The sequence below is a fragment of the Cydia fagiglandana genome, chromosome Z (genome assembly GCF_963556715.1).
Source record: "Cydia fagiglandana chromosome Z, ilCydFagi1.1, whole genome shotgun sequence".
Classification (NCBI taxonomy): Eukaryota; Metazoa; Arthropoda; class Insecta; order Lepidoptera; family Tortricidae; genus Cydia; species Cydia fagiglandana.
Window position 1 is genome coordinate 40,341,650 of NC_085959.1, and position 15,169 is coordinate 40,356,818.

At 41.8% G+C, this 15,169-nt stretch overlaps 2 protein-coding genes across 2 annotated transcripts; one reads left to right on the forward strand and one right to left on the reverse strand.

Moving 5' to 3' along the window:
* Window positions 1-2,053: 2,053 nt before the first annotated feature.
* LOC134678391 (endoplasmic reticulum chaperone BiP) lies at window positions 2,054-8,393 on the forward strand. The gene is made up of 4 exons (XM_063536951.1): window positions 2,054-2,199; window positions 2,725-2,863; window positions 5,168-6,797; window positions 7,049-8,393. The coding sequence occupies exons 2-4, from the start codon at window positions 2,742-2,744 to the stop codon at window positions 7,262-7,264; spliced, it is 1,968 nt and encodes a 655-aa protein (XP_063393021.1). The 5' UTR covers window positions 2,054-2,199; window positions 2,725-2,741; the 3' UTR covers window positions 7,265-8,393.
* A 738-nt stretch (window positions 8,394-9,131) lies between these two features.
* On the reverse strand, window positions 9,132-14,960 carry LOC134678541 (adenylate kinase 8-like). Its single transcript, XM_063537126.1, has 11 exons — window positions 14,769-14,960; window positions 14,452-14,581; window positions 13,937-14,022; window positions 13,135-13,240; window positions 12,705-12,889; window positions 11,935-12,148; window positions 11,271-11,395; window positions 10,951-11,042; window positions 10,188-10,335; window positions 9,648-9,735; window positions 9,132-9,374 (listed from the first exon to the last, which is right to left on the reverse strand). The coding sequence occupies exons 1-11, from the start codon at window positions 14,859-14,861 to the stop codon at window positions 9,223-9,225; spliced, it is 1,419 nt and encodes a 472-aa protein (XP_063393196.1). The 5' UTR covers window positions 14,862-14,960; the 3' UTR covers window positions 9,132-9,222.
* Between the last annotated feature and the right edge of the window lie 209 nt (window positions 14,961-15,169).

Here is a 15,169-nt window from a genome sequence, read left to right on the forward strand (position 1 = left end):
ACCTTATTTTAAAAGTCATAAGAATCAATTATGATAACTCTCCATATAGGGTTTCTGCAGGAAGCGTCTCTTGCTGAGCTCATTTGTAAGCGAATGGTTGGTCTTCTCTGGATCCACCCGGCTGGCTCATTTGGTTATTAGACCTTATTTTAAAAGGCATAAGAATCATTTATGATGACTGTCCATATCGGGGTTCTGTAGCGAGCGTCTCTTGCTCAGCTCATTGGTAAGCGAATGGTTGGTCTTCTCTGGATGCACCCGGCTGGCTCATTTGGAAATAAGACCTTATTTTAAATGGCATAAGAATCACTTATGATAACTCTCCATATAGGGGTTTTGTAGCGAGCGTCTCTTGCTCAGCTCATTGGTAAGTGAATAGTTGGTCTTCACTGGATGCACCCGGCTGGCTCATTTCGAAATCAGACCTTATTTTAAAAGGCATAGAGTCACTTATGATGACTCTCCATATCGGGGTTTTGTAGCGAGCGTCTCTTGCTAAGCTCATTGGCAAGAGAAGGACTGTTCTGGTTGGTCTCCTCTGGGTGCACCGTGTTGAACTGCGGAGAATGACGCTCGTGTATATTTCGAAACCGATCTACTGCGTTCTTGTTCTTCTGTTGAATTAAATAATTAAGTCGTATTTACTAAGACGAATATAGTTCATCATTATATTAGGCACTCGAAATCATATTGACTTGACCACGTACTTTTTTAGAAATATTTGCCTTATACTATACTTATTTTATACATAACTACCTATACGGTATATTGATCAAGTACGTAAAATTTCGACGCTGTACTGGAACACGCGAGACATAAACGTAGGTAGACCTACAAACAACTCGGGTAAAAATGTAAAACAGATACGATTGAAACTATCCAGATTTTATTGAGTTCAATAAAAAAGTTCAACACAATAAGTACTAAACTTAAATATGCGCCTACATTTTTGTAATAGCAAACACTTATAGGTACCTACTATGGCAATTTCCGACAGTAAAATTACAGGTATTCCCTGTTTGGGACTGCTGCGGTTTTAATTCGAGAATTTTGAAATTTTGATATCTCCACGTTAGTGCTTAACTCCATTGTCTCGAAAAAACTATAGAGGGCGCTGTATGCTATGACTTAAAAGGGGCATGTACATGTAGTCACTCCACTTAGCAACCCAAATAAAGGGATCTCTCACAGCTTTACTTAAAGTGTTTCAAAGTTATTGGAATTAAATCACGCCCTGAACCAACGAGCCTCGCGCAACAAGTGAAATTGTTCGTTTGGTAAAAACCTCTCTTAGAGCAGGTAGGATACTCATTGAATGCGCGTATGAAGTACTTAGCGGACAGATTCTAGTAACAAATAAATATGTAGTTATTTGTCACTAGAATCTGCCCTCCATACCTACCCTCCTTAGGAAGGGTAGAGGGGCCTCTACCCTTCATACAAATAACTAGTGTTATTATAATGAATAGAAATTCGCACCTCACAGGGGCGACCACAGCGTCGGGGTATAGGACCGTCGTGCTCCATTAAACAAAATGTGAAACTGATAATTTATCTTTTTCTCATTTTCTGAAATGTAGCGCTTTTACTTTAGTATTTAGGTGTGTTTACTCCATAGGTTTACTCTCAGCGTTCATGGTTGGTGATGGTTGGTGTGACAGTTCCATTTTATATTCACAGATATTAGAAATGTATCAGCACATTTTGACACACATCAACAGAACATCAAAGATAATATATTATTATTATAACACGACGCCGAAGAATACAATACTCACTTACACATTTGAGAAAATTCTAGTCATATCTAGAAATATTTCACTCGTTAACATTGAGAAATTGTTGAGAAACTAGTATGAGTAACAAAATTTAAAAATTACGCCAAAGAAAGTAACTTTTCTATGCCAGTTATAAACGTGGGCCAATCACGTTGAGCCAGATATGTACACTTGGCCCAATCGTGTGCGAGCATCAAATACGTCATGATTTGGTGGACCAATCACGTTCGCCCACGATCAACGCTAGCGCTAAATAATAGCGGCGGCGGCGTGTGAAACTTCAGTTCACTCTGGAAAATCGAAAGCAAAGGATCACAGAATATCGTTACTGTAGAAGCAAGTTACTCATTCCAGTGCTGTCGTGGCTGTGAATTACTTATTATCTGAATTACAACTTTACTTTAGTCGTATAATTAAATCGGTAAGTGATTTTCATCATTAATTTCTCTAAATTATAACTTTCATTGTCAAATTCCAGAGACTTTTTAGCTTGCGTTAATTATAACCTGTCTTTGTGGCAATATTTCAGTTATTGAATGAGATTTAGTTCCATATATTAATTATTTCAGCATTGTGGTGTCAAATAAATGAGATCTTATTAGAATTTGTCTGGAATTCAATGAGATTTCGATTAGCATACGTAGAGAAAATTCTCGATGCGCGAGGCAGGCCGGCGCACTGTCCTACTTAGTCGTAGGCGTATACTTGTACCGTTATCAAATTTTATCCCGTTACCATCGCTTATTGTACCGGCTTTCCCTTTCTAAAGTCTTCGCCGGTCGCAAAATCAGTTCGGTCAGTAGTCGGCACTCTAGTTAGGGAGTGACGTGTCCACCCGTAGATACCACGTACACCGCGTTGACTGATATCCAAAGACAACTGGTGCTTTCTCTAAGTTTTTTTAGTTCAAGAAGTTCATTAAAAGTTTTTCTTTTCATTATTTCAGTTAATATAGGTGCAACAATGCGGTGGAGTTTACTGGCGTTAGCGTGCGTCGTGGCGGCAGTTGGTGCCGACGACAAAAAAGAAAAGGATAAGGACATCGGCACAGTCATCGGTATTGACTTGGGAACCACATATTCATGGTAAGTTTTTCTAAAATCTTCATTGTAATTATTAGGTTATGTTTCCTATAGATGATGTGGTACTTCTTTAACTGTAGTCCCTTTGAAGCAGGTCTAAGGTTAGATCCAATTTAAGCGCAACATTGAAGATAATGTAGAATAATGCAAAGCAAAATTGTTCTATTTTCAGCAATTATCAATCTAAAATCAAATGTTTTCTGTAACAATGTTACATTATCTCCATCTCAACACGGCAAAGCCTCTTGTGAATTCTGTTTAGAACAGTTATTTAAAAATATGCATGCAGGTCTCAACTTAACTGAGGATATGCTTTGGTAGTTTAGGGAAAAGGAATCCATCCTCTACAATTTACAATTCTCATTTAAATGAACTGACTTTTCATTTTGATAGAATGTTTAAATTTTATTGACAGTGTTTCATGCTTTTGCTTAACACTTTCGCAACCGGGCTAAAAACGGCGCTCTACCCCAGAAACTGGTCGTCTATATCTGCGTACAAAACAACCCGCTGGGCGGGTTGTCCGGCAACTGAGCAAACATTACGAGTGCCTACCAGGAGGGTTCTCGGTAGTCAAAGTGTTAATTATTTATTTACATTAATTCTGACACCTCAGCAAACAGTAATAAGAATCTGAGCTGTGGAAATACTTCTAACTAAATTCATTTTAATGAATTTATCTTAAAAGTATAATATGCCAATTGAAAACTAATAGAAAACCTGGTTGCATAGGGTTAAATCCTATTTATTTTGTCTCTGAACTCTTTTATCAGTCCAATATATTTGTTTCAAAAGTAAAATTTTCTCCAACACAAAAAGTATCCAGCATTTAGCTCCTTTTCAGACAAATTTTAGAAAATCTGAACAATCAACACCCCAAAATTCCATGTTTTGCAATGCAGACTAGGCATTTAAACTAAAAATTTCTTTACACCAATATTTTTTTGGTAAAGTAGGCAGTTATTTTTGCGGAGACTTCTGTTTATTCAGCAAACAATTATTTAAATTGTGTCACGTTATTTGCATAGCAACAGTTATGTTATGTGTGAGGTCATCAATCTTGGAAATTAACTGTTTTATGCCTAATAGGAAAAGATTAGGTTGACTAGGTAGTAGGTACAGTCTAGAAATTGTAGGTAAGCCTATAGGGACATAACTTATCGATATGCTGTTCATTTGATTAATTTTTTGTCATATTTATTTGAAGAGACACACATGCTTTTCTCCATTTACAGGGAAATTTGTTTGTTTTGTTGTATCAAGCATTTTCATTTATATCTTTCATGTTCACATTCAATAAATTGAATGTTCAATTCAAGTCTTACCAAACCGTAGACAAACTATTCAGTTCATCTGTAACATACTGATAAAAGTAAAAAATCATTTGAAAACACTACAATTACCTACATTAGCAGCTTAAGATTAACCGTTTCTTACGAAATTTCCTAAAAATAAACAGGTCAAACATCAAGGGACTTTCAAACAAATGTTCAACAAACAAAACAGATTCAACGTGTATATTAATGACAACGAGAAGACGTAACCTGGTAGAGAGCACTTAATAAGTACTGGAGGAGCTTACATTTTACAGTGTCACGACCAGACAAACATAATAAAAAAATATTTGCTGAATATTCGGCTCTTGACCCGAAAACGAACATTCAAAAACAGCATGTTTTTGAATGTTCGTTTTCGGGATGAATACCGAATAATTACTGAATATTCGGCCCATCTCTAATAAAAATAGAACTTCCAAACTCACTGCCAAAGTGAACAACTATGAAAATAAATCTAGTTTATGATAATGTTATACTAAGTAGTATTAACAAAAATGCTTCATCACCATATCAATCAAATTACTCCCACTACTGGGAATGAGTAGTGATAGAGATGGTACTCGAACTTTCTGGTTGATTATGATAGTAATTTTCTTATCAGTCTTATAAATTTATATCAAATAACATGATAAAAAACTCACTTGTAACTAAAAATAGCTAAATTTTCAATCCTTTGCTTTGAAAGTGTTTTTAAAACAACAATAAAGCCAAATAAAACCCAAGTCTGTTTTGCAAAAGACTAAATCATTGGAATTTTATCCTAGTCATGACTCATGATTATAAAAACTGTCTTTCACTAAAAATATCTACTAGTCAAAATTGTTCAATCTAGTTCTCCCACGTGTTTTGTCATTAATCGTTATAAAAATCCGAAAGTCCACTAACCACGGATTTTTACATGCAAAGTTTCATTAAAATAAGTTTATTATGTAGTCAGGTGAGGCTAACGAATCAATCTTTTTGTCCACAGCGTCGGTGTGTACAAGAATGGCCGCGTGGAAATCATCGCCAACGACCAGGGTAACCGTATCACTCCCTCATACGTGGCCTTCACCCAGGACGGCGAGCGTCTCATTGGTGACGCCGCCAAGAATCAGCTGACCACTAACCCCGAGAACACCGTCTTCGACGCCAAGCGTCTCATCGGTAGGGAATGGAGCGACACCACTGTACAACACGACGTCAAATTCTTCCCCTTCAAGGTCGTAGAAAAGAACAGCAAACCCCACGTCTCCGTCATGACCGCCCAGGGCGACAAGATCTTCGCTCCCGAAGAAATCTCCGCCATGGTCCTCACCAAGATGAAGGAAACCGCCGAGGCGTACTTGGGCAAGAAGGTCACTCATGCCGTCGTTACTGTACCTGCCTACTTCAACGACGCTCAGCGTCAAGCCACTAAGGACGCTGGTGTCATCGCCGGCCTCAACGTCATGAGGATCATCAACGAGCCCACCGCCGCCGCCATCGCCTACGGTCTCGACAAGAGGGAGGGAGAGAAGAACGTCCTCGTATTCGATCTTGGTGGCGGTACCTTCGACGTGTCTCTCCTTACCATCGATAACGGAGTATTCGAAGTCGTGGCCACTAATGGAGACACCCATCTTGGAGGTGAGGACTTCGATCAGCGCGTCATGGAGCACTTCATCAAGCTGTACAAGAAGAAGAAGGGTAAGGACATCAGGAAGGACAACCGTGCCGTGCAGAAGCTCCGTCGTGAAGTAGAGAAGGCCAAGCGCGCCTTGTCTTCCAGCCACCAGGTCAAGATCGAAATCGAATCCTTCTTCGAGGGTGAAGACTTCTCCGAGACCCTGACTCGTGCCAAGTTCGAGGAGCTGAACATGGACCTCTTCAGGTCTACCCTCAAGCCCGTCCAGAAAGTGTTGGAAGACGCCGACATGAACAAGAAGGACGTCGACGAGATCGTGCTGGTCGGAGGTTCCACCCGTATCCCCAAGGTCCAACAGCTGGTCAAGGAATTCTTCAACGGCAAGGAGCCTTCCCGAGGCATCAACCCCGACGAGGCTGTAGCGTACGGTGCCGCCGTCCAAGCCGGAGTCCTCAGCGGAGAACAAGACACTGACGCTATCGTACTTCTTGACGTCAATCCTCTTACCATGGGTATCGAGACCGTCGGAGGCGTCATGACCAAGCTCATCCCCAGAAACACCGTCATCCCTACCAAAAAGTCCCAGATCTTCTCTACCGCCAGCGACAACCAGCACACCGTCACCATCCAGGTCTACGAAGGTGAACGCCCAATGACCAAGGACAACCATCTCCTCGGAAAGTTCGATCTTACCGGCATTCCTCCCGCGCCTCGCGGTATCCCACAAATCGAGGTCACCTTCGAAATCGACGCCAACGGTATCCTGCAAGTGTCCGCTGAGGATAAGGGCACAGGAAACCGGGAGAAGATCGTGATCACCAACGATCAGAACAGGCTGACGCCGGAGGACATCGAGCGGATGATCAAGGACGCGGAGAAGTTCGCCGACGACGACAAGAAGCTGAAGGAGCGCGTGGAGGCCAGGAACGAGCTCGAGAGCTACGCCTACTCCATCAAGAACCAGCTCCAGGACAAGGAGAAGCTTGGTGCTAAGGTGGGTATCTTATACAAATTTATAATTTTAACTAGATTATTGTTCTCTTTAAATTTTAACTGTTTTATTATTGAAATTCTGAAAATGCCACCTGCATTTATCACATAAGGCAATAAGTCAGGAATGCCATTACTAACAAAAATGCCACAACTTCCAATACTGACATGTTTGAAGTTATATGAACAGTCACTGTTTTTTCTAGTCACAAAATATTACCAACACAACTAACCCCTCCTTTCTATTGTCAACAGGTATCGGACGATGAGAAGAGCAAGATGGAGGAGGCCATTGATGCAGCAATCAAATGGCTCGAAGACAACCAAGACACAGACGCCGAGGAATACAAGAAGCAGAAGAAGAGCCTAGAAGATGTTGTCCAACCTATCATCGCCAAGCTGTACCAGGGAACTGGTGGAGTACCACCCCCTGGAGCTGGAGAGGACGAAGACTTCAAGGATGAGTTGTAACCACAAGGCCTGCATGGACGGAGACTGCCAAGCTTGGATGAACCGGATCTGAATGTTGATGAACTGTAAAACTAGATAAATTCAAATTCTTCAGAGCCGGCACAGGTCTTTTGTGATCTCCTGTCTATACGGATTATAAACAGTACAATATGTGAATAACCCGTATCAAAACAGCGTGTAGTGGATATTTATTGTGTGTACGGGGGCCTCGACGCGCGCGTTTAGGTGAAGAATTTATTCTTAATTTAAACTTGCGCGTTTAGGTTTGGGTGTTTGGGCGTGTGGGGGCTAGTCGACGGCGTTTTAAATCTAGCGATCAAGCCGGTGGCTGCCTCGTAAATGCATTTTTATTAGATTTTTTCAATTCTGCTCTCTGTTACTTGTTAGACAGGGGCGTAAGTTCCTTGATAAGGGACTTATGCTCATTTGTGATCCCTTTTTAACAAATTCTCTTCGTTTTTTTATACGAATGTTATTTTTTTAATGAATTGATGTCTCCGGACGTTAAAAATTTAGATTTTGTTATAAAGGGGTACAAGTAATGGACAACCAAGTCTCTCGGGTGGTGGCTCGCTGCGTCGATCAGCGTCCCTTTCGCATTAGATCTGTTAGACAGAGATGGAGCCGGTAGACGCCAGTGTGCCGCTGCCTCAGGTTAAGTGTGTCTACAGTTAATGTATTCAATAAAGCCAATCTTAATACAAATATAAAATTAAAAATATATTAACATAATAGGCTTAATAGTGTTAAATGTTAAATACAAATTTTAATGCTCTCGATAGTAACCGTTAGTATTTTCATAGTCCCAACGATTAGACGATTGTAAAAAAATATTTACTTCAAGTATTGGCAGTTGTGGCATTTCTGTTGTTAGTTATGGCATTTCTGTTCTTAGTCGTGACATTTTCTTGACACTTGTGGGATTACTGCCAGGCTTGATGATTTACCGGTTGGGGCCTGTTTTCACCTATATTCCGTGGACATACCGCCCGGGGGCGACCTCATTGTCTGTATTGTATGTAATTATTGTGAGACTGCATCCTCTTTAGGTATAATTAGCAAGTTAATTATGTAGAAGTTAATTTCAAATTGAAGGAGGGAGTTACATAATAAAAACATTTTTTATGTATTTTATATTTTTTATTTCTAAATACCTTATTTATGTTACTCATCCTCATTATGTATTCGTCATATGAAAACTTCACTCGCACGCTACTACATAAAACCAGAATAAAACTATACATATTTACGAAGAAAGTGAAAAAGAAAGATAAAACAAAAATTAACTAAATGAGGCTTGAATAAGGGGATTAATTGTTGCAATCAAATCTCCGCTTCGTCGATGACATCATTCTTTTTGCCCACTCCGCTGCAGAACTTAGGTACCTAATGCTCCAAGAACTGAGCAACGCAAGCCTTCAAGTGATGACCAACAGCAAGAAACGTACGATTACAGTCTGTAGACAGGCAGAGTATCTATGTTGACGAGTATATTTACTTGGGCCAGTTAGTCCCTTTCAGCAACAGGCAAGACAAAGAAATCGAGCGCCGTGTCGAAAACGCCTGGAACAGCTACTGGTCCATGAAAGAGCTGATGAAATGTATTAGCCTCCATTGTCACTGAAGCGAAACCTCGTCGACGTGTGTATCCTGCCCGTCCTAAGGCACTGGTCCCACCGCGAGCTAGTAAACTATGAGCTATCGGCGAGCTAGCTTACTAGCTCGCGGTGGGACCAGTGCCTAACATATGTATGGTGCTCAAACATGGTCAAAGTCCAAGTTGAAGGTATGACAACGGGCTATTGAGCGCAGCATTTTGGGCGTGATGAGGACCGTTGTTGCAATATGGCACAGGCCAGTAAAATTTCAACCTTAGTACCTAATCCTATTTAAGGTACAAATAAGATTGGATTTCGGGAGATGTGACTTGTCTTCAAAGCTGAATAAATTGAAATATGTTAGGACATTTGGGAAAACCGTGTTAATTGGTGCGGCCTGGATAAGGGTTTATCGATGCGAGCATTCTCCAGGCCCACGCCGGCTTGATTAAACTTGATGTCGCAGGACGGAGCCGCCATGATAGCCGCCTGAAGCTTCGTCTGCACTTGATCTAGGAATAAAACGAGGCTTATTGCGTTTTTCGTCATATATGAGCACAGTGCAAGGTGTACACAAATATCTGAACAAAATTTCTATTATCAAGGCGCTAAAGTGCATCTTCGGATACAGGGAGTTAAAGTACGGACGCAAAATTCCTACAAGTCTGATCTGAGATACAGCTTTTGTGTTTGACACGGCGTCGAAAACTAAGAATGGCATTACACACACAGGTAAAGAAAGTTAGAATTCATAATTCTAAATTTAAAATGACGAGAGAGATTACCAATTGTTTGGTTGGAGTCGATCTCCCAGGCACTCAGTCCAGCGGCAGCCCGCATCTCGGCCACGCCATCAGAGAAGTAGAAGTCAAGCTATACAAACAAAACAAATGTTTAACTAGTTGCTAAACCAAATATCATTGGTGTGACAAAGGCGCAAAGCCTTCGGTGGCTTGGCCATCTTGAGCGAATGGGAGGCGGGTGGTGAAAAGAGCGTTTGAGGGAAAACGGACAGCACGCCGCCCGGTCAGTCGACCTAGGTAGCGATGACCGGATGTGGTGGATGCTGATCAGTAGCGAGCAGTCGAGTTGGAGGCTAAAAGACACACTTTGGGTCGCTGTGTGGCTGCGCCAGAGGAGTAAGTAAGTATTTTTAGGCCCCTGCGAAAAGAGCGGGACGTAGAAAAATACATTATTACATTGTTAAAGTAAGGACCGCCATTTCCTGTTTCTATCGCACGCGCATGTATTGTTGTCCCGCGACTAGATTGGTTCACGCCCGGCACGGCAATGTTGTTCCAAGAATATATTATTTCTGTTATCACCTCAGCCTCGACAACTTCTTTCGAGTCCCTTGGATGAGGCAGAGAGCGCGGAGCGCCGCGTACGGTCGGTTTGCCGGTGCACCAATCCACGCCGCGCGCCAGGATACGATTCTTGCATGTTTCCAAATCGGCGTTCATGAAGATTATGCTGCAATAAATTCTTATGTAAATGAGAATTCCACTACCTTGTCTAACAGTACTAGAATATTTACGGACAGACAGACGGACGAACGAACGTACTGGACATGGCGAAACTAATATTTATCAGGGTTCAGTTTTTGTTATTTTGGCTACGGATCCCTAAAAAGAATGTAAAAGTTACTAAAGTAAATTTTTTGGCACAAAAAATGATTGCCAAAATCTTCCGAACCGCTATTCTTTAGACTGATTACAAAAACTTCGACCAAAAAACGCTTCGTAGCATTTACGTACAAATAACAGTTTCATCACAGCAGGTACAATTCTTTGTGCTTGGGTACTTGCAACCTACTTACGTTTAAGTCGGAGAGTCGGGCGGCAACAGTGATCAGATATATATATATATATGTTTGTTACAATAATAAAACTAGAAAGTCAGTCACTGCCAGATACAGACTCGTCTAGATTCTTGAGAAAGACGTAGGTATATAATTACTGTACTTTTAACTTTACTATAATATACCTATATACTTTTATGCTCAAACTCAACTACCCGTATCTACAAGAGTAGTAGCTAACTGGTGCTATGCTACAACATAATTAAAATAACTGTAAGGACTATAACCGATTGGGAGGGGTCTCCATATTGTCAAACAGCTCAAATTCGGCCCCCGAAGTTGGAAAGCCGGTTATGACGTAGCCGTATTCTATGCAATCCTGGTGAACACAAAGATCAATAACCACCACGCGTACAGTCGCCGGAGCGGCCAAGGTGTTCACAATATCTGAACAAGCACTCTAACGCCCTGACCATACCTAGAGTGCGTGTTCAGATATTTGTATTAAGCGCCGCTCCGATACAAAGAGAATATAATCACTGCGGCTTTCTCTACCAGTCAACCACTGGGTCCAAATAAAGAGACGTTTATCATACAATACTGTTACCTTCTCCAGTAGACGCCTGCGCACGATCTGCGCTTTCATTTCCACGCTGGGTCCGTACTGGCGCAGCCGCTTTCCAATGTCGTCATCGCGGGTGGACGCCTCGGCGAACAGCTTCCGAAAGTTTACTGGGAAGTTTTTTACAATGTTGCTAATAGGTTGAGGAGGTTGTTGGATGTAAATCCAAAAGCTAAGCTGTAAAGCTTAGTCAAAGAATTTATTTTCAGTATCATTTCGTATACCTTATGGTTATAGTGACAATCAATATAAAAGTCACTAGGGACCTCATACTATTGTTATTGTGACAAAGTGCGATATGGTATTGGTACTAAAATTAAAATTCCTTGACCACACAGAGGGCCTACCGCGAACCGCGTTCGATGTGTTGCCTCTCTGTCGCACTTGCAAATTCGTACGTAACTATGACAGTGAGGCAACACGTCGAATGTGGTTCGCGGGTAAGCCCTCAGATGTGCATAGGTATTGCAGAATATTTATTATATTCCATATTTTATTGTGTTATTTTATGTGTATACACATAATATATTATCAAAATATACTCAGGTGTAAACAGAAAAAGTTAGTCACGACCAGTCGCTGAGCAGAATTTGAAAGCAGCTTACATATGTCCAGCTAATAACGTCTTGATGCGATAATGATGACTTACAACAGACTAAACCGAAGTGCTTAGCCAAGAGCGCAGCCTGCGTCTTCCTGCCAGCGCCCCGAGGCCCAATCAGCGCCACGCGGTAGGCCCCCGGAGCGCCCGTAGCGTGGAACCCTTGGTTGGGGCCCTGGGCGCCCGCGGCGCTCGCCCGGAGCGCGTTGAAGCACTTGCTGGATATAGTGTCGGTAGAATCTGACGGATCGATGTGGACTTCCTGTAATAATGAAGCCCAAGCCTAAAAAATTGGGTTCCCTACTTTTTTTACGTTGTCTTGCTGCGGGCCTCACGCGAGCCAGGGTTTGATACAGGACATACACACGCAGAAGAACAAAGTTGTCCCTGTTCCCGAATGTTAGGTAAAGGATTATTAGCTAATATTATCTACATTAACTAGTTACAATATTATAAGCTTGTATTTTATTATGCAATAGGCCCCAGGTTACTTAATTTGCTCTCTGTCAATTTTTGTATTGTTTTCGCTATTACATGTAACTACATTCGGCTGCACAGAGAGGTGACCCCCCCCCCCCCCCCCTGCATAGAAACTTGCAGCAAAAAGTTGTTCTTTGCTTGACATTTGTATCATCAATTCATCAACGTTTTAAACATACAGAACCTCTACATCCGTGCACACTGTTTAAAAGGCCCACTTGGAAACCTATATACAGGCACCCCATTTACAGACTCCGAAGAAGGTTGACGCCCTATGCTCGTCAGTATTAAATTATCAATGCAATTGTGCCTAAATAATAGAAAAGTCTGTCCAGGACCTTAAGCGACGCTTTATACGCATATATCAGGGCCTGAAATTCCTGCTGAAAGAAGTTCCTCGACTTAGTGCGGTTGTTGATCGTGGGGGGGGCCACGGGCGGCGTGGGCATGATCGCCAGCGCCACGGTGGGGATCACGCCGTCCTGCTGCAGGCAGCGGGCCTCGCGGAGCGTGCAGGGATGGTCTGGAACGTAACGTACGTAACGTAGTTTTGGACTACTCAGTGTAGGGTTCCGTAGCTAGACGGTTGTCACTGTGTATAACAATGGAAAAGCTTAGCGGCACTTTTATTACGAAGGGAAGATTTTGCAACAACTAATCAATAACGGCTCAACCGATCATGTTTGTAAAAGTTGCTCAGTATAATCCCAAAACCTCCCTGGCAACGGGAATGTAATTAATTTTTAGCCACCCTATATAGGTACTTACCGTACATGAGCCATCCGTTTTGGATCACCTCATCTCGAAAGGTGATCGCTTTCGTCACCTCCGACATCAAAGCCGTGTCCACGCACCCTGGCTTAAAATCGTCGTGCTACAAAAGAGCATTATGGTTGTAGGTACTCGTTCTCTATTACTAATTAGTCGAGTAATTACTATACTACAGGAGCACTGACCTAGCCGATCTTTCACGACATTTATCTACAATCAATTTACAATTCCATCGACTCAGAGGCCCTACCAGGAAAATAAAAATCTAAATAGCTCCTGCATGTTCGACCGATAGAGAGGTAGATAGAGAAATTTCGTTTTTGCGGTAGCGCCTCAGGTAACTCAGGTTCCCTTCAATGTGCCGCCTCGGGGATAGGTAACTCCTTATTGGGCGAGCTGGCGTTACGTGGCAACCTTCAAATCAAGAGTGAACAGGCACCTTCTGGGCGAGCTCGCTCCATCGTAGGCCACGTCTGCGCCTCGGCTAGTCTGTGGCCATGAGTAAGCCCATTCATAATTATTAAAAAAAAAAAAGACCAGTCGCACCAACCACTTGACAGACTGATCAACATCACTCAGCGGAGAACTATGAAACTTCCCATACAATAAAAATTAGCGACCTCTTTAATGGTGACAGACGGTTTGGTGCAACCGACCCTTATTCTGTGCAAGTTACCATCTTGTATCAAATATCTACATAAGCTCATAACCTGCAGCCTGTAGGTTTCTCACAAAAGTGAGCCAAATTGGCTCCGTAGATACGGCCAATCATTTATTTGGAACCCCTGGCAGATTTTACCTTCTCGTAGTGGTCTAAAATAGTCCGCCTGGTAATCACGAAGAATCCAAAGTCTTTTATCATTCCCTTAACAACGCTTGATACATCTGTGAACAAATATTTCTAAAGGTGGTAGCTTAGGTGGGGGCATCCAGGAATATTTCGAATATGATGTTGGATGTAGGACCTTGGAAGAGGCGCACCACGATGCTTTACACAGTGGGGAGCGATCAGCAACGCATTCGGCGAGGTTCGCAGAGTTGCTGTAGTACGTTGAGCGCTCAAGGGATTTGAGCGCTGAGTCGAACCGCACACGTTTACATTTGTTCAAAAATATGGACGCCACCGCTCCACTCCACTCAGTTTGTATTGGGTACATGATTAAATCGCAAACTTTTCCAAGGGGATATTGACCGTGACGTAAACCTAAGCCCCGTCCCCCGCCCCTGTGACCAAGCGTGCTATTTGGAATATGGGGGGTCTTCCACAGAACGTACTAGCTATGGGTACGTTCTCTAACATAGGATAAGTCTTACCAAAATTCAGTTCCGGTGATACCAATAACATCAGCTTGATGGCGTCCGAGCCCTCGCGGTTTCTGAGGAAATTCTTCATGTGCTTCAGGGGGTCCCTTGGCATGTTCACTATCAAGTCTTGCATCATGTCCTAAAAACATTTGGGGAACGTTGTAGTTTATAATTTGGATCTTGGATGGAGCTATATTGATACAAAAATGTATGTTCATAGGATGCTATAGGTAAGTCCTTGGTAAGTCTATGTTAATGTAACACTATATCAGTGTGTAGAACTGAATTTATTGTACGGCCTTATGGACCTGGGTTCCGTTGGTTACCTTGAATAACTTGTAAAGCCTATATTTCTCCAGGTAGGGTAAAAAAGTTACGGGTATATCAACTGGATCTGCTGCTGCATCAGTTTCAGTCATGTTTAATTACTTTTATAGATATGGGTGATTATTTTCAATTCAAGTGTATATTTACGTCCGCCAATGTGACAAGCAACAATCATTTAAATATAACTGCTTAAACCAGAGTTTGAATTATTAAACTGCCGGTTCTCGGTTTGGTTCGCAGCATTCATCAATGAAAAAATGTAATATTAGTTAATAATATTTAGTTTTATTTTAAATTAAAAGAGCTACATTAATATAAAAAAAAAACAATTTTTAATAAGTATTTGACATTATATACTGAATACACATCCCTTAGTCCACTTCCGACATAATGAGTAAAC